This window comes from Seriola aureovittata, chromosome 15, assembly GCF_021018895.1.
Source record: "Seriola aureovittata isolate HTS-2021-v1 ecotype China chromosome 15, ASM2101889v1, whole genome shotgun sequence".
Taxonomy (NCBI): domain Eukaryota; kingdom Metazoa; phylum Chordata; class Actinopteri; order Carangiformes; family Carangidae; genus Seriola; species Seriola aureovittata.
This window is the reverse complement of record NC_079378.1, coordinates 18627124-18646567: the sequence shown is the minus strand read 5'-3', so window position 1 is coordinate 18646567 and position 19444 is coordinate 18627124. Positions and strand designations below refer to the sequence as shown.

Genomic DNA, 19444 nt, shown 5'->3' with positions numbered 1-19444 from the left:
TAACTGCAATCAGGATTTTAATCTTCTCTCTACATGAATTTCTTTAAATGAATCTGCTCCGATCTGCGCTTTGATACAGAAAGTATGAATGATGAAAAGATGCACCTGTCAGAGGCTTAGGAGGGGCACAGACAGACAGCAACGCAGGGTTTGTTGAAGAAAACCTGCCAGCAAGCAGGTTAGCTTCACAGAATATGTTGTAACTGACTCAGAAGTAAAGTGATCTCAGTTTCTGGAATGGGAAAACCGTAATTTCAGGGTTAAGAAACTCAAAGTTTTCACTAAACCTGCTTTCTGGAATACCCACCAGATGTTTTACATCTTTTAGTCATTTTGACATGTACAGCAAATATCTCACTAACATACACAGAAGGTTCTTAAAAGGTGATAAGAAAGTGTGAAACTCCTACGTATATTGACATCAAATATATGTCAGTAATGAGGTGAATCCTGCTGAGACAATACTCAGACTCAGACATTCACACAGTTATTATAGAGAGGAGCACTCTGTCTTTAGAGCTGTACACTCCGATTGTACAACAGTAAACCCTAAAAAATTAAAAAAAAAAACATGTGTTTAGGCTACATGTCCTTTATCATTTTTACACATCTGGGCAATGTTTGGACACGATAAAGTTTTGAGGAGATGTACAGTACTTGTATATCACAGTCTGTTTGTTTGGCTTCTATGTTGTTAATGGTGATAAACATTAAGAGTTTTTGTACACCACATTTTATATTGCTAACTGCTGAATTCTCCTTCCATTTATTCCCTATGATCTTAGATATGTCACTTACTTTGCAGCAGGAAAGATTCCATGAGGTTTTTCCTAACAAGTATAATCACTGTCGCCTGTTGTCAAGCAGCAAGAGACAAAGCAAAACAGAAGTTTGCTCATTTAATACAATATTTCAAGAAGAAAACCTAGCCAATAGCAGCCCACTGAGCAAATCATCAAATGGCTCCTGGGAAAACATCCCAGAACAATGCTTGGATTTCTTGCCACACCCATATTTTTCTCTGCACTTGAAAATCTTGTGTCTCTGTCTTCTCAACAAATAATTCTGCTCTGGTGAGGAGATACAGATTACAGGCCTGGTTCACTGCTCTGATTTCTGATTAGATGAATGCATGGCAGACCCAGTTGACCCGGTACCCCTTGAAATCTATTTCAACAGTGCTATCACATCAGTATTTTCTATATTTAGAAACTATTGGGCGTGTGCATAATAAACACAAACAACTACATTTGAGTACCAAGTATCGGAAAGCACCTTTTGAACCTTGTGCTTTGATTTGTAGATGCTTTTCCTTGTTCTTCTGTTCACAGTGTAGCTTCTCATGTGTAGCACACATAGCACAGTAGGGCTGATGGAAGGCTGTTCATGCTGCATATCTTAACATTGCGGGTTTTGTGACTAATGCACTCCATGTTTAAGTCTCTGACTGACATATTTTGATATGGCTTTCTGAGTTGCTCCAAACAGTAACCCGATTTGGTTATACTTGCGTCCTATGTCATGTGATGTTTTTATTTTATTGTTCACACCCTCAGTTTCTCTAGACTCAATGATGTGAAACAAAATATCAGCTCAAGATAAGAGCTACACTTTTAAGTCTCTTTCACAAAAGGAAACCTTAGCAATTTTGACTTATGACTTCAATGGAGATGCAGATGTGAGTAATAAAACTTTAACACCTTTACAGCCTCTTGACAGTATAATGTCATTAACACAGATACAATCCTATAAGTCACCACTTCTGAAGGACAACACCAACACACAAAAAAGCTTTCATAATTGATTTCCAGATATGATATGACCTACAGCAACTGTATACTGTAGAAGCCTCACTTGGATATTAAAGGAGGACAACAGACAGTATGAGACCATCACTGGGGTTCACTGGGATCACGCCAATAAAACATTTCCATAGCTTCTTCACAAGCCTGAACAGGGAGGTCCGGCATCAGAACCCCCTCAAGAGGAAACCAAAGTACACTGGACTGAACTCACACTAAAATTTACACAAACACGCACTATTTGTAATTCATATAGAATCAATTCATATGGAAGAAGAGCATTCCGTTTTTTCAGGATGGACAAACCTCAGGTTAGCAGATCCTTACAGTAGGATTAGAAGGATTTAAATGAAATTTTCTCAAGCTGCTGAGAAAAGGAAGGCTCTCCGTCAATGATAGAAGTCCTTACTGCCATTCAACAAAGGGATGAATTTGTTTCCTTCATCAAAAAGCGCAGTAACAAAATCTCCAACATCATAATTTACCTTAATTCAGAAAGAGAGTCCAGATTTGTCCAACAGCATGAAAGTTTTACCTGATAAGGTTCCTGCCAGCTCTGGACACAGCCACACTCAGAGGGCCACAGGTCACAGCTCCCCCCCTTGGCTCTTACTTCCACCAAGCGGCTGAAGGTCCGGGAGGACATGCAGTCCAAATGCCAGTTCGCCATCCGACCCCCCTTTCGGGGAAGGGTGGCGCCGCCAGGGACGGATCCATAATGGTACCGCAGACATGGGTGATGGGGGTGGTGATTGCTAGGCTGCTGCTGATGCCAGCTGAAGGAACATGGCACTTCCCGGCATTCCCCCCTTCCATCCAGGTCCGCAAAGCAACTCTGCTGTTTGCTAAGGTAAAGAGTCATGCTGCCGCCACACTGCTGCCATGCAATACTAACCACTGCTCAGTTCACCACTTTGTCTTTAGCTTCTTTTTGTTCCTCTTCTGAAGGTTTACTAGTACAGTCGTCAAACACAAGACACGGTCCTGCCCGATGTACGAGTTGCTCACTCACACAAAATGAATGATGAATGAACCAACTGGCTGGCTGGCTGCTGTAGCTGCATAGGCTACAGAGGGCGTGTGTGACTGTATGTGTGTGTGTCAGAGCTTCTGAAGTGGGAGAATGATAAATGAGAGCGAGAGAGAGACAGGGTAGAAAGTAACAGGGAAGAGAGAGATAGAGAGGGATAGAGGGAGATACTTGATGAGAGTGAAATTGAGCTGGAGGGAGGGAGAGAGGAGAGCTGAGTGAGAGAGGACTTGGGGTGAGAGAGGGGGAGAAGGAGGGGGATGAACAAGAGAGAATGATGGGAAGGGGAGAGGCAAGACAAACAGCAGGAGACAGGGAGAGAGAGAGAGAGAGAGAGAGAGAGCTGTCTGTGTGTTGGCTGCCAGCCCTCTGTAAATGACTCAACTGGCAGTGCAGCTTGATAGCATCCGCACCTTCGGGAAGAAACAAGTGATGGTTTGTTCTGCTGGGAATTGGAGGCAGTGGGGGGTTGAACTACAAATCCCTGGACTGCTGCTATAGTAGTGGCTGCATCTGAGAGGTGAAAGAGTAGAAGCTAAACAAAAACGTTTCCTTGAGAGTTTAAGCGCTCTGTTACTTTAAGCTGCAGAAATGAATACATCTGCCACACAACTTTGTAAGGCAGTAATATGTCACTTGCGGTTAAAATTGTGAATGAAAGTGCTTGTGCTTTATTGAACGTCCCAGACCTACAAACTTACTCAAAGTAATACCCACTTGCTATGCGTGCTGGAGGCTGCCGAGCCTCGCTGTCTGTTATTTGAAACTTAACAAAGAAGTTTTTCTGTCTGCACTCTGAGTGAAACTTTTTCTACCTGGCTAACGTAGGTCTATCAGTGGCCGGTGCTAAGATCATCGTTACTGACGTCACCTCATCCCCATCTCCTTGTAAAACAAGCTGATAAAAATCTGCCTTCCTCTGGTGGTCAATTTGGTTAACTGAGTTTAGCCACAGCTCTTAGCCATTTTTGCACTTGATCGTTTTGTCCGCGTCCTTTATTATTTCTTTGCCACGTCTTTTGTCTACATGCGCAATCTTCTATTTTTATAAGCCACGTCAAGACCAACTGAAGCAAAACAACAGAAATTCAAGTTTTACTTTTTGAAGATTTTTGACAGTTTTACAGTCATCTGGTCAACACCAGTCTCCTCTGAAGTTATCCAGCCAAAGTGAAGTGCATTAGAGTTTTTTTCGCATCAACGAGATGCCAGCAGATAACACATCTGCCCATGACCGCCTGCAGAGAAGTCTACCAGAAAACAAGAGTGCTCGAGACAGAAAGTCTCCTGGCAAACTCCACTATAGCTGAACCGCTGAGACACCAGCAGAATCCATCACCGTGATAACTTGACACGGCATCCAGGAGAATCCACCTAGATCCCGCGTCTCCAGGGTTACAGCAGCAACCACAGCCACCTGGGTTTCAGCCGAGGGTCTCCGGCTGCAGCGCAACTCACAGTAGGCCGGTCTTAACCCCCTGCTCATGACTGGGTTGATGTTGAAATATAGCAATATTTAATCATCAAATCTGATTCGTATACATAGCATCATTAGCTGTATAGTCATAGTGTATAGCCATAACATATTCTCTCCCACTGTTGCCAATTTATCACACCGCTCATTTCATTATTATTTTTATCTTTATGATTATTACACCTTGTATTTACTCTGTAGATAGTAGTTTAGTTAATCCAATCCAATCCAATCTATTTATAGAGCACGATTTTAACAAACACAAGGTTTCCAAAGTGCTGCACAGCAAGATAAAAAACACAATAAATAGCACAACAGAACACAATAAAACGATGAAGGACACAATAGGATAAAAGTAATAAAATAAGATAAAATCAAATAAAAATAAGATAAAAACAAATAAAATAAATAGAATAAATTAAAGTGCACTGCTCACACAAGATGCAACACGCTACATGGTGTCAAAAGCCAGAGAGAAGAGGTGGGTTTTAAGAAGAGATTTAAAATGTGACAGTGAGGAGGCCTGTCTAATATGCAGCGGCAATCCATTCCACAGTTTTGGAGCTGCAACGGCAAACGCTCGTTCACCTCTGAGCTTAAGCCTAGCTTTAGGTACTATCAGGAGCAGCTGGTCAGCTGACCTGAGAGAGCGGCTGGGAGTGTAGGGTTGCAGCAGCTCAGAGAGGTAAGGTGGGGCAAGGCCATTCAAGGCTTTAAAAGCAAATAAAAGAATTTTAAAATGAATCCTAAAACGGACGGGCAGCCAGTGGAGTGAAGCTAAAACAGGTGAAATGTGCTCATACTTGCTTGTGCCAGTTAAAAGACGTGCAGCAGCATTTTGCACCAGCTGAAGACGGGAAATGGAGGACGCACTAACCCCCATATAAAGTGCATTGCAGTAATCCAGCCGAGTGGTCACAAAGGCGTGGATTACTGTCTCAAAGTGCTTTCTCTGAAGGACTAGTTTAATTTTTGCCAGCTGCCTCAACTGGAAAAAGCTTGACTTCACCACAGCTTTAATCTGGCTATCAAATTTTAGTTCTGTGTCCACTTTCACCCCCAGATTGTGCACAGTTGGCTTGTGATACTGTGCCAAAGAACCCAGATCAACCAGGGGGGTCACAGAAGTGCCATCAAACACCATGACTTCTGTCTTTTTTTCATTAAAATTCAGGGAGTTTAGAGACATCCAAGCTTTAATGTCATGTAAACATTCATGCAATGGCTTAACACTGTAGGAGTCTGACTTTTTTAGGGGGACATAGATCTGACTGTCATCCGCATAGCAATCGAAAGAAATGCCATGTTTCCTGAGAATGGAACCAAGTGGGAGTAGATAGAGGGAAAATAAAAGAGGGCCAAGGACAGAGCCCTGTGGTACCCCACATGAGAGGGGAGCAGTGGAGGACACAGCGTCATCAAGGCTGACACAGAAGGTTCGATGTGACAGGTAGGACCTGAACCATTCAAGTGCTGTGCCACTGATGCCCACCCACTGCTCCAAACGAGCAGTGAGCAGCAGTGGAAGGGTTAATAACTCGCCATGCGCGAGCAGCAGCGCGAGGTTTAAATGTTTGACAGCAAACAGCAGCTTCAAACAGTACAGGCATATGATCCGAGAAAAAAGCGTCACAGATCTCCAGGTTAAAAACAGGCAAAAACCATGAGATAAAACAAGATCAAGCGTGTGACCACGTTCATGTGTAGGCCCAGGTACAGACTGCACAAGATTAAAAGAGTTAATGATGTTTAAAAAGTCCCGCGCCAAAGGGTTTTCTAACACACATGAATATTACAATCTCCAACGATAAGGACCCTGTCATATTTAGGCACAATATCAGCCAAGAACACAGAAAAATCTGTTAAAAAGTCTGTTATATTTGGGAGGCCGATAAACCACAGCACACAACACCTGTGAGAATGCCCCAGCTCAAACAAACTCAGTTCAAAGCTGGTGAAGGAGGATGACAGCGATATCTGTTTGCACTTAAAGTCACTCTTAAAAACAGTCACAATTCCTCCTCCTCGGCCTGAATTAAAATAGCAGCACTCTTCATCTAAAAGTTCTGTAAAAGACTCACCAACACTCAGCCAAGTTTCGGAGATAAAGAGAAAATCCAGTTCCCGGGATATGAAGAAATCCTTAAGGATAAATGATTTATTCCCAAGTGATCTGGCGTTGACGAGACCAAACCCGGCAGGAGTTGGCGGGCGAGAGCGAACAGCTGACGAGGAGGTCCGACACAGAGGCCGCAGGATCTCCAGATTCACTCCGCGCCAGCGCAGACAAGGAGAGCAGGGTCCGAGGGGCTGGAACACCACATCCGAGCCTGCCACCGGGACCAAACAGGCAGCAACAGGGTCCAGGGAACGTGGAGAGACACACAGGCGACGCTCCATGTCCACCCCGGTCACGATGTACCAACGCAGCCCTCAGCCTCACAAGACAGCCGCTACGTTTTCCCCGGCGTCGGTGCCGTTTTCGCCGCAGGGGTGGCGCAAGAGTGCGGCGGAGGTATGTCGGGATATCCGATAAGAAATGAGGGTCAGTTTTTTTTCCCGTAATTATCAAATTTGACATGTTTTTTGGTGGTAATTCTCAGATCTAGCAGCGTTTGGCGATCATACACCAGAAGAGTGTTGACGGTATGTGCAACAAGTGTTAGAAACAGCTGAAAAACACACAACAGTTGGATCAGCTGACGGCCCGCCTGACACACTGGCGCCATCTTGTCTGTCTCTCATCCACCCAAACATGAACACTGAGTTGTTGCCCTGCTGTATTATTTTGAAGTAGAGACTGGGGATCCATTGAACCGAGAAGTCGTGGCTTCTGATATGAGATTGATCGATTTATCATAATTTAAAGTAATTCATTGTTGTCCTTCCAGAACACTGGTGCCCCTTTTCAACCAAAGCAGATTCTAAATTGTGGTATTAACACTACAGCTCTCACTCTGAATAACCTTCCATTGTGTAATAATTATCTGGGGTTTATTGATGAGATGTAGAAAGTTTTTGATCATTCTGTTCAGGGCAAAGAAGAAGAAGGAAATTAAAGGCGAGCTAGCTGCCAGGGATGAGACATCTAGCCTAGAGGAGTTAATCAGGTTAGCCATACACCTAGATAATCACCTGAGAGAAAGACGCAGGGAAAGAATAGGCCAGGGCCACTCTCCCTGTGTTCCAGCCCAGAGCCACCACCATGACGTTCTACTCACCCCCTCTTCGACCATCCTCACAGCCTCAGAGGGCAGCAGCTCCAGTGTCTCCAGCTCCTGCCGGACCTCTTCCCAGTCCAAATCACCTTGTGGTTCCATTTCAGTTTCGTACTCCACCCCTGAGTCTTCACTCTCAAGTGTTGGATCCCCTCTTCACTAGCCTGCACAGAGGAGGCCATGCAGGCTGACAGAATGAGGTTGTCCCCTGATGAACTCCAGTGTCTGGTTCGTATGGGTCTTTGCATTTACTGTGGGCAGGCAGGTCACTTCCGTGCTTGTTGTCCAGAGCTGCCAGGGGGACACCGGTGAGCCATTCTTCTTATCCCCCATCCTGCTCCAGTAGAATTACCGTTAAAGGTATGTTGGGTTGGGGCGTTGAGTAGCTCAATTGGTTGAGCATCCGCCCCATGTGTAGAGGCTACAAGTCCCTGCTGCAGTTGGCCCCCGGTTCGAGTCCCGCTTCGGATGGCCCTTTGCTGCATGTCATTTCCCCTCTCTCGGCTTCCCCATTTCCTGTCTCTCTCTACTGCACTATCAATAAAGGCACAAAAAGCCCCGGTATGTTGGGTCTGAGCTCTGCCTCATGAGCTGGACACCATAAATGTTGGATCTTCAGTTGTCTATCATTTTCTTAAATTAAGAAAATATTAATATTAAAAATATTAATATTGAAAAATAACTTGAATCAAAGTCCTTGACTTTGATTCAAGTTATTGACCTTGATTTTATTATTTATGCCACAAGAACTTTCTCCAAGGATTCAAGAACACAAAAACACGAAGAGAGTAAAAGTGCAACCACTCCCAGAAGCCACTGGTCCTCACATTAATCCAAACTTCTGAAACCCAACCTCACAGCTGAAGAGCACAATGAAATGACAATTACTGGGAGCATGCTGATTTGATCTGATCAGAAACTGCATTTCTCGACTCCCATCTCACCCATTTTTTCAGTTAGAAATCAGGGTCACAGGGCTTTTAGTTGCAAGTAAATGATGCTAAAACATCCAGCTGCTTCAGCATCAACATCATATGTGATGTGAGAAAACAAAATAATCTGCATGCTTCACAGCAGCTGAAACACTGTACGTCTACCATGTTTATTCTGAATTCCCATGTGGAGATGAGGTCACCATGACCAGTCCTCCACGCTGTGATATAAGAAAGAGGTTTAGCTATTGTTAGCTATGTTTTTCTACACCACACAGTTCTGTCATCACATGGTCTGCAGCGTGATGCTTTAGTATGTGTGGGCGTTATCATTACCTATTCCATCTAACAGAGGTGACAGCCACAAATCAGTAAGTGATGAAGAATAATACCTCGTCAGAGCTGACTGAGGCAGTGCACAGCATGCTCTCATAGGAGAGGCAGCGTCAGTGGGCAGCCTGAGTGTGTGTGTGTGTGTGATAGATAGAGAGTGTGTGGGCTGTAGGGGGCATGGTTGGGTAGATGGATACTTAGAAAAAAAAGAAGCAAAAATCAACAAACAGACCTCTCAGTCGCTATTTCTGATATCCCTCTTTCACTCGTCCATGTATCTTCAGGTCTGCTTACATGTCTAATGTCATTAGTTGTTGTTTTCCTGCTTTTCTATGCTCTTGATCAAACCCCTATTTGAAGGCTGATTCATTGATTGAATTGTTTATCATAAAGTCCTGCACCAAATTAACGTAACAGCCTTGGACAGCAAATACAGATCACGACTCTTTGATTGAATTGTGTTAAACAAATATTTCCTTAACTCAGATTACAGAGGGCAATTGAATACAAAATGAAATTCCTCCTCAACAACACCAAGATCACATAAAACACAAAAACGTTGCTCTTCTGGAGTAGCTTTATATCTGATAACTCATTGCCAGTGGTTAAGTACCAGTTCTCAACTGAGCACACAAAGACCTTTGCATTCTCAGCAGATTTAGTTTTATATATGGTTCTGTATAATAATCATCTTTAATTTGGATGTAATTTTTAAGCTTTGGCTTCCTACAGATTTTTTGTTTCCATTCTTCTTTATAAACGTTTAACATTTTTGTTTGGCTGCTTTTATACTACATTGCAAGTTATTCCTAAATATGAAATTCAGATCGGCAATGGAGAAAACAGTTGCGACCCATCTCGGAAGAAGAGGACAGGACATTAGAGGCTGAGTTATAACTGTCAAGATACAATATGACCACTAGATTTATATTTACAGCATTATCAGACATTTATCAGAATGATGTTTGTCCTGTAACAGCATTCAAACCTGAAACCTCATCAGCATGCTTCTCCCTGCTTGCCTGTCTCCTTGAATCTCAGAGATTGCCACCGATTAAAACAGAAATAATAAAAAAAAAACAAGATACAAAAATCAAACTCGCTTCATGTTGTTAAAGGTTAAGTTTATTGCTGAGAAACACAGCAAGGTGTTCTAGGTTGAAAACATAATATGCTGGTGGATGTTGAGATGCAGGACATTTGGGCTTGTGTGTCTCTATTTAAAGTTTGTGGAACAACCTCATAAATATATCAATTGATTCATGTATTACACTCATTTATTTGCTTCCATTAACATGTACACATGTCAGTGTAGAGTCAGGTAAGTTTTTAGTCACTAAAAAGATGATTTCTCTTGACCGAAAGATGAAAAAATGTACACAATCAGACCAAGACCAAGTCAAAACTTCAATTTGGCTGGTTTATTTGTGCACGAAGGACAGATCTGGTGCAGGGTACACCAAGTCTCTCTCAATGACAAAACTTGAACTGCTTATATAGTATGTTGCTCTGGAGGATATAAATAACGTCTGTTGACCTAGAGACCTTTACCTCTGTGTGTCACTTTTATTACTTCCAACCCCCTAGAGGCGTATATAACCAAAATCTTTGCCAGATGTAGATAAACCAACAAACAACAATATAACAATAAGAACAGACGTGTAATGGATCCTTTGGCACCCTGCTCACCCCAAAGGTGAGCAGTTTACCTAAGGTTCTTCACATCCTAAAACAAAAGTTGCATACATGCAAAACAAGTACCACCTTACAGCGACTCATGCAGAAACCTGTTTAGTTTTGAAAATTTATATGCACTCCTGTTGTCTGCTCTATTCCTGTAAAGTTGTTCAGTGATCCAGCCAGCAATCATCCACACCTGTTTTCTGTTTCCTATTGTTAATCAGCTCATCAGTCTGTCAGTATATATACTCCTGTATTTCATTCACTCTTTGCCAGATTGTCATCGCTATCTCTGTTTGCTTTGCTTTCTCGTGTTCATTCCTAATGTTCTTAGTAAGTATATGACCCGGTTTGTATTTTTGGATTTTGGGTTTCAGTCTTGCCCTTGCCTGATTTGTTTGCCTGGTTTTTGAACTGTTTTACTGTGTATGACCCTGCCCACCTTACTGGATTAAAGAGTTTGCATTTTAGACTGGACTGTGGTGTGCACTACCAACTGGTGGAGGCAGCACAGCACTGCTCTGGAGCCCCAACCCATCCCTCTATTCTCGCCGCCAACTGAAGGAGCAGCAATGCCCCCAACCAGTCAGGAGGAGCCCATGCAGGTGGGAAGAGCTCATCTGTCCCTGTAGGAGCGATAGAACCGCCTTCGGGAAGGCAGATGCATTTAATGCAGCAACTGGGGCCACTACATCACCTCCTGTCCGTTAAAAGGGCAGGCCCGACAGTAAATGGAGGTCTAATGGTGAGCCCAGCTTCCTCGTCCTCCCGTTAGTCTGGCTGCTGCTTCCTCCCCGGTCGACCTCTCTGTCCTCATTGACTATGGTGCAGACGAGAGTTTTATGGATCGAGCTCTTGCCCTATGACTCTAGCTCCAGGCCCTGCCCAGACACTTTTCACATCATTGACTCACCACAGTTCTCAGTGAGTCTAGGATAACCTTGGCTGTGTGAACATAACCCACACATAGACTGGCCTTGTCCTGAGTCTCACTCATCCTGCCTTTTGACTGATTCTTCCAGTGTTTCTTCCTCTTCTGCTACCCCTTCTGCTGATTCCCCTGACCTTTCTAAGGTGCCCCAGGAGTACATGGACCTTTTAAAGAGGTGTTTAATAAAACCAAAGCCACCGCTTTGCCCCCACATCGACCCTATGACTGTCCCAGGGGCCTCGCCTCCTAAGGGGCACCTTTACTCCCTGTCTGCTTCTGAGATAAAGGCTATGGAGGAGTACATCCAGGGGGCACTAAAGGAGAGGTGGCACTGGTTGGAGGGGATGGGACAACCCTTCCTGGTATGGACAGACCATAAAAACTCAGAGTACATTTGGGGGCTAAGAGACTCAATACCAGACAGGCAAGGTGGGTACTGTTTTTTACCAGCTTTAATTTCACTATCTCCCATTGCCTGGTTCTCAAAACTCCAAGCTTGACACCCTGTCCCGACAGTTCGACACTAAAGACCACCCCCAGGACCCAGCCGACATCCTGCCCACAGCCTGCATGATCAGAGCCGTTACCTGGTGTAAAAGATGGCGATGGAGGCTTATATGTAGATTTATAACTTTAATCTAGAACAGCAGCAGTACCATAGATATCAACACTCCCATAGCTTCCCGCGCCCAGATGACCCAACTCCCATAATACTCCTTTGCATCACGTTACGTCTATACACTTCCCCAAAGACCTTCTATGGGTCAAGATGCTCTTGTCATACTAACATACATGACACCGGAGACATCGAGGGTTGGGTTCAGCGGGTACCGAAGGGGGTCCATGTCCCTGACGCGATGTCCGCTGGGTTATCGCTTAATCCCTCTGGTGTCGTCAGCTGCTGTGGGTGGAGTATACCCACAATTCCCTCCCAGTCTCCTCCACCGTTCCAGTGTGTCTACAATTATCAGCCCCCCCCTGTTTCCTGAGCTAGAGAGGGGTCAGGGGCAGACGTGTTGTTAATCAGCTCGTCAGTCAGTGTATATATACTCCTCTGATTCACTCACTCTTTGCCAGATTGTCATCGCTCCCCCCTAGTGTCTCTCTTGCATTCATTCCTAGTGTTCTTAGTAAGTGTATGACCCGGTTTGTATTTTTGGATTTCTGCTTTGCCCTTGCCTGATTTGTTTGCCTGGTTTTTGAACTGTGTATGACCCTGCCCGCCTTACTGGATTAAAGAGTTTGCATTTTAGACTGGACTGTAGTGTGTCTTCTCTGTATCTGAATCTTCTGCCATCCAGTGTGCATTACAACCTTAAGATGATGCTGGATTATATCAGTGAGATATCAAGATTCTCAGTCTCTTATCAACATATTTAATAGTAGCAGGTTGGGCCAGGCTACTGTCTCTCTGCCTCTGTGTGTGTGTCACTTTCATCTGCTGCAGTGGTCAGCCAGCAGCAATAAATCAGGTGCAATGGTTATTTGTATGCATTCTCATCCCCTCCTCCTCTGAACAAGAACACTTTAAAGTAGATATTGCAGGACACACGCACATTTTTTCTTTCATTACACCTGTGATCTTTTAGTTAATTAAGACTAATGCATTTGATTGTTTAGCACCTAAAATAGCTGCATACCCTTGTAAAAAGCCCTTGAGGCAACAATCTCATTATTCATATCTGAACTGCAGACTGCATCTCAAAGAAGCTTATGATTTTGTTGTTGTCTGATAACAACTTTCTATTGACCTCAGTGACGGCTATCACAGCCCTCATGGTGTTGAATCAGGTTGTATATTACTTGATGTGATCTCTGACTCTTTAACGTGTAATACTGTCTCCACCATATTATGTTGTACAGTCTAATCGGCTGTGCTATGTCTGTGAGCATGCAGAAAACGTGTGTCTGAGTTTCACTGTCACTACACCCAGATACCATTTGACCCTTGATACCAACTCGGGATGAGCTAATCAAAATCTGAAAGGTCATTTAGTGTGTCGGTGCCACTTGACTGAACATCTCTCAGGCCACTGTCGCTAAAGAGCACAATCTAAACTGCAACGAAGAGGAGGACCCATGGAAGTTAAGTCGAATTGCTTTGATGGGCCATTTTTCCCTCCTGTGCCATCAACGGGAGGCCTGTTTGCCATTTATGGAGGAGACATTACAGGACATTTATGAAAGCCTGATTAACCAGTTTGGGCCATCACTCCCCACAAATGATTTTTACAAGACATTTTCAATCAAAATGCGCTAATGCTTCACTGCATAACTCAACACGCAAGTGGTGCCAAAAGGAATGCTTTTATAAAGGTATATTTTTACCTAAAATATATACATAGAAACATTTATAGAGCATCAAGTGTAAAATGCATTGATTAAAAGGAACATTTGCATTTACATACTAATGTAAATGCATTCATTGTAATTGGAAGTACAAGTTGAATCTAGGAAACAAACACAACAACCTTCTTCAGCTGCCAATGGACTAAAGCTGCACTGAAACCTTGTCTAAGAAACATTTTAGTGCAGTGAGATGCTCTGCATTTTATACAGTACACCTCACTTGCCACATGGGGGCAGTTACAGTTCAGCTTCAATCTGTAGGCCTGACTAACTAGCAGCATTTAACTTGAATCCTTCAGGAAAATCCACTGCTATCTTCACAAAGACATCTGACAATAATGTTAAGAAGGAAGGGGAGGACACGAAATGCTGCAGCCTTTTTTGTACTGACTCTAATCCACATTTACAACACCTGTCAATGTTGTTGACAACATTGTTTGTTCTCAGCACATGTTCCACTCCTTCACTGCCTGATGGCCGCTGTCATCTCCAGCTTTAGCAAAAATTCAAACACATCAAACTGTATTTCTGAACAAAACATTTTAGCATAAAGATGGACCAGCCATCTGGAGGGCTGAGAGTCGTCCCAGTGAGCCAGTCAACCTGTGTCAGAGTAGCAAAACTGATACATAGAAAAAGACAGAAATTTGTCATTTATTCTGGATCAGACTGGTCGTTTAATTCCGGTGAATGGTGAGTGTAGGTGTGTAACTAAGATAAAAAAACAAAAAAAACACAGATTCTGTCTTTGATTTGTAGAGCTGATAATGACAAACAGACTGTATAAGCCATTTGTTCTGAGTGAGTCAAGGTAATAAACTGACAGTGTGCTGCATTCAGCATGTTGGAAAGACCCAGTTACCCAGAGCACATGGATAATCAGTATGAGATAAAGGGTAAATATGGTTGAGACTTTCTATGATCATCTCTAAGACAAGGGCATTATGATATAAACCCTATTGTGCCCTCACCCATATGTTGGCTCTGCAAAACATGTTTAGGGATAGAACAAAGAATGATGGATTATATTTTAAGTCAGGGTGTGAAGCTAGAGCTGACAGCACAGTGTCTTGTAAATCAAAATTTAGTTTAGTTAGTATTTGAATAAGTCAGTCATCTGACTGTACTGCTACTGGTTTTCAAATACACAGTCACCTCTGGAGACTTCTGTGTTTTTCTCCTTGTCATCACTTTTAAACTGCACTGCTGTTGCACAGTTTATCATTTGTATGTGGCCTTGGAACAAAGTCTGAAATCACCCAGCTTTCTACATGTACAGTTATATAGAAAATAGAAAATGTGTTTATTAGTGTTACCAGCAGTATAATCAATCAGACAACACTAGGACATTGTGATAACTTTGCTTGTTGGCCTAATGAACACTGCTGCAGCAGTACAATATATTTACTATCTAACATTCAATAACAATATTGACAAAAAACAAAATCTTTTAGAGTTTCTTTGTTTCACTGCAAGTGTCATAACAAATTTGTTTTTTCATGATGCAAATGCAACACGTCCTGCAGCTCCTTCACAAGAAAAGGCTTGCAGCAAAGAACTGGGAACTGTGAAGTTGCATTTGTGAAATTGTTGTTAAGTTCTCAAAGTTCAGTTCTGACATTCTGACAAAGTCATGTTTAACCAATTTCACTTTGTTGTAAATTAGTTTGTTTGTAAATGCAGTAGGTCATGTATACAAAAGAGTAGAGAGCAAATAGCAACTATTTGGAGCCAAGCTTAGTGCTATGCAATCAGTTAATGTAACCAATACAACTGCTTAACGTATATCCCACTCAAGCTTAACATTTTTGCATTCACAATTGCCAACATCTTGACTGAGCTGGTAATAGCACCACACAAACAAAAATGAAAACCTGAGGCAACTTGTTTACACTGACAATATATATTAGTCTCAGAAAGGAGAGTACCAGCCAGTACTAAAACTTTTTCACTTGAAAAACAGCTCATCTCTACCCATCGCTGTCCTATGTGACCCCCCAGGGTGTCACCAGACAAAACCAGATCTCCTCTGTTCTTTCTCTTCTCTTTTAGGCTTGTTCAGGAGCAGCAGCCTCTGCTCTCCTCTCAGCTCTTCAAGGAGCAACAAAGCTCCCAGCACCAGTTCAGAACAAGGCTACCTGGAACAGCTAAGCTCTTCTAATTACACAGCATGAATAAATGTAAAAAATAAAGTCAATGGAGCAGTGGATGGTTTCATTATTGATATATGTGTTTGCCCTGTGAGCCTGTTGGTTTGATCCTGCACTGCTGCTTTCTGCTGTTTTCATGTGACATTTTTGTGCTTCTAGTTTATCTGCCTCTTCTGTTTATCCTGATACTACACACTTGGCCTGGTTGCCCTTGAAGAGCAGTCTTAATTTCAGTGGGGACTGAAATAAAACTGCTGTATACAAGGCACGGCCAATCTGCCACATTAATTAGCTAAAGGGCCTGAAAGCAATAAAGCAAGCAAAAAAAAAAAATAATATAAACAACACTTTCTAACCTGTGAGTCATCCTCAGTGCCAAAGTGTTTCTTCTTCAGCTTCTCTGTCAGGGTCTGTTTCCATTTGCAGACAGTAACTAGCGAGGGCCATTTCACTGGGCTCAAATTGAGATTGAGACCCATACTCAGGCTCCCCAGGTCCGGGGCCCAGCCCCGCAGGATATCCATAGACAATCTCTTCTTCAGGGTCCCCAGGCCCTCAGTGTTTGGACGGGGCAGAAGATTCGGGACACTCCCTCCATGGAGAGTGTAGCCCAGGGATGAATTGTTTTTCATGCTGCCCCACTGCTGCTTCCCCATAAAGCTCATCTTGAATTCAAATTTGCCGTGACTGACACCAAGCAAGTCAAACAGCTCCTACAAACAACAAGGCATCTTGTTTTGGTAAAGATATCCAAATGAAGAAAAAAAGTTCAGTAATTTCCCACATCTTCAGAAGTCAAATAATCCGTGAATCAGCTGCACCTGATGACACCAGTTTATATTATTTTCAAAAACAATTTCTCATCCATCAGCTGGAGTGGATCACAGACCCTGTGCTGGACACATCTGCCCTCTTCACAGCTGTGTTTTGGTGATACAGTGCATTCTTTACAGAGGACTTTAGAACAACAAACCTAGTGCAGCTCTCGAGGAGAGATGGGTGATATCGCTTTAGGGGGGTGTAAGCCAGGGGAAACACTTACGACACATACTCAATATATCTGATTGGGTGAGAGCAGCAGCGGCTGGGCCACAGACGTAGATCTGATTGGATTAGGCAGCGCAGAGTGCTGGGTGCTGGAGCCCACTGATATAACTCACATGGAGTTATAATTAATGCCTGAGGGAAGTCAGCTCTGTCAGGAAGCCAAAACTGGATTAGAGACAGATCAATGGCGCACGTCAGGAAAAGAGGTGGAGCAGAGGGCCCATGTCACAAACAAACATACAACTGTCCAAACACAAACACACCATAATGAGCTAAAAAAACAAATGGAAACAAGTGCAGTGTGGGGTAAATCAAATACAATGCTGAACATTGGTTAAATGCTAATTGGAAATTCTCTGAAAAGGCTGCTCTAACCTTTTGTCTCTGTCATGTGTCTCCCTCATTTTCTCCCTGCCTGTCTTCTAGTTGATCAGGCTGAAGGAGTGTGGATGTTAGAACAACTCCTGCCTCAGGCCTGGGCTGCCTGGAAGCAGGGACGCTATCTGCTTCAGCGCTGAATGACTGCAGGATTAGACCTGCCTGGCGTGACACTGATAACAACTTGCAGGTACACATAAAACAAGGTAGAGGATAAGCAGAATTTGAAAACTGTACTCAGCTTGCGGCAGATATGTTGGCTTAAAAAAATAGAAGAAATAGTCAAATGGACAGCCACATCACACACTGCAGTGTTTCTTTGTCACTCACTTCTCCAAATGGTTGACAATGGCCCTCTGAAAAACCCTCTCGGCAATTACGCTAGAGGAGTGCATATCCATTATCAAAAGTAGCTGGTACCCAAAGCAAATGGCTGCATTGCCAGTGGGATGTCATAAGAGTAACAACCACAATGGAGTAAAGAGAGGGAAAGAGGGTAGAGGGAGAGAAAGAGGGAGAGAGAGAGAGAGAGAGAGAGAGAGAGACTGGAAATAGAGAAAGTTAATCCATGACGCAGATGAGAAGTGAACAGAAATGTGCAAAAATAGAGAAATATGGTTAGTAATAATCACAATATCAATATCAAATATCAGTTAAAGCAGCAGAGGCCAAAGGTTTGATATTTATATGAAACAGAGAAAAACAAGCTTAAAAAATAACATTTGTGAAGCTACAACCAGGAAATTTTACAAAACACACAAAAATAACTATTATTTCAGTTCTCAGTCATCCATCACCTATTGGAGTATCTCCTACAGGTCCCACATACTCGATCTTCATATCTCCTCTCTCAAACTTTTCTCTGGAGCTCTAGTGACAACAGGCTGGTGAGCCAATCAGAAGAGAAGCTCAGAGCCTCTCTGTTGATTGGCTGACTGTTTTCTGAGTGATCACATAAACATATAGCAGATTTCAGGTAAACACTCAGAGAAACCAAATCCTGTAAGGTTGGATAGTGGGTCCAAGTGGGCGGGGCTTGCAACATAGCTGAGAGTGGTGACTGCTTTGTTGTGACATCACAAAGTGACAGAAGTCCTGACAGCTCCTTTTGAGGCTCAGTTTCTGAATACAGGCTGTGTGCATTTCTCTGTGAACTGAGTGCTTTGATACTTCCAAAGTATTAATAAAGAACCTAGACCTGCTTTATAATCAAAAAAGGCATGTAAATCTACCTTTATACAATATTGAACATTTAATAGAAACAGACTGATTTATTGATATTTATACTCAATAACAAAGACAAGTACAATTAAAATCCAATTAATGTTTTCCTTCAGGGTTCTGTGAATTCACTTCACAGTAAATCCAGTTTGCGATGGTCGAGGTGACAAAGACGACTAAAAACAAGACGGTACAGGGTGATGTGTGGGTGAGTGTGTGTGTATGTGAGGAAGATCTGGAGAAAGAGATGTCATTCAGATGCTATCACTGGATCTTATTCAAACATGACTCAATGTCACAACAGTTAAACTTCCGGATTAAGCGTTTCCAATTCATGTTCATCTCAGCAGTTTGTTTACACATAGCCTTCCTCAGCAGATACTGCCGGCTAAAAGAATGAAAATAATGTATATGTATTTGGAATTAGGAGCACTCTGCTGTCATTAACCCCTGTCTATCCCCATCACACATTATGACTTGTGAAGTCTCAGTTTTGGTTTCTGGGAAATTTAAGGACTTCCTGCTTTTAAAAACATTTTAATGTAATTAATTTATAAAATTTTGGAAGTGTTACATGTCTACAATTCTAGTATTATACAAAATCCCCTATCACAGTTATTTACAATTCTGTTGGTTTATTTATGTGGGCTTAGTTTGTAATTCCGATATCTCTGACAGCAGACAGCCACTCAGCAGCTGTGGGCTTTGCTCGGATCCTGGCTAAGTCCTTTGAAATAAAGCACAGTTCACTGTGGACAGCTGTAGAGACAGATTAATTTGATGTGTTTGGAGAGCAAGCTAGCATTTGAAGTGGAGAGCCAGGTAGCCCTGAACTGTTCTCTGAGAGGAAGGAAAATACTGTTGTTCCTATATTATGAACAAGTACAAAGATACTGTAC

General features: G+C 42.8%; 1 protein-coding gene across 27 annotated transcripts in view; it reads right to left on the bottom strand.

Annotated features, from left to right (window-relative positions):
- Positions 1 to 19444, bottom strand: part of dlg2 (discs, large homolog 2 (Drosophila)) — a 213284-nt gene that overhangs the window by 60103 nt on the left and 133737 nt on the right. Inside the window, exon 1 of one of the 27 annotated variants that reach the window (XM_056398405.1) lies at positions 2338 to 2805. The exons of the other annotated variants lie outside the window; for them this stretch is intronic. Coding sequence (XP_056254380.1) covers positions 2338 to 2664 — 327 coding nt within the window. The 5' untranslated portion in view covers positions 2665 to 2805. Of the gene's footprint in view, positions 1 to 2337; positions 2806 to 19444 lie in introns of those variants that run through there. 27 annotated transcript variants of the gene reach the window in all.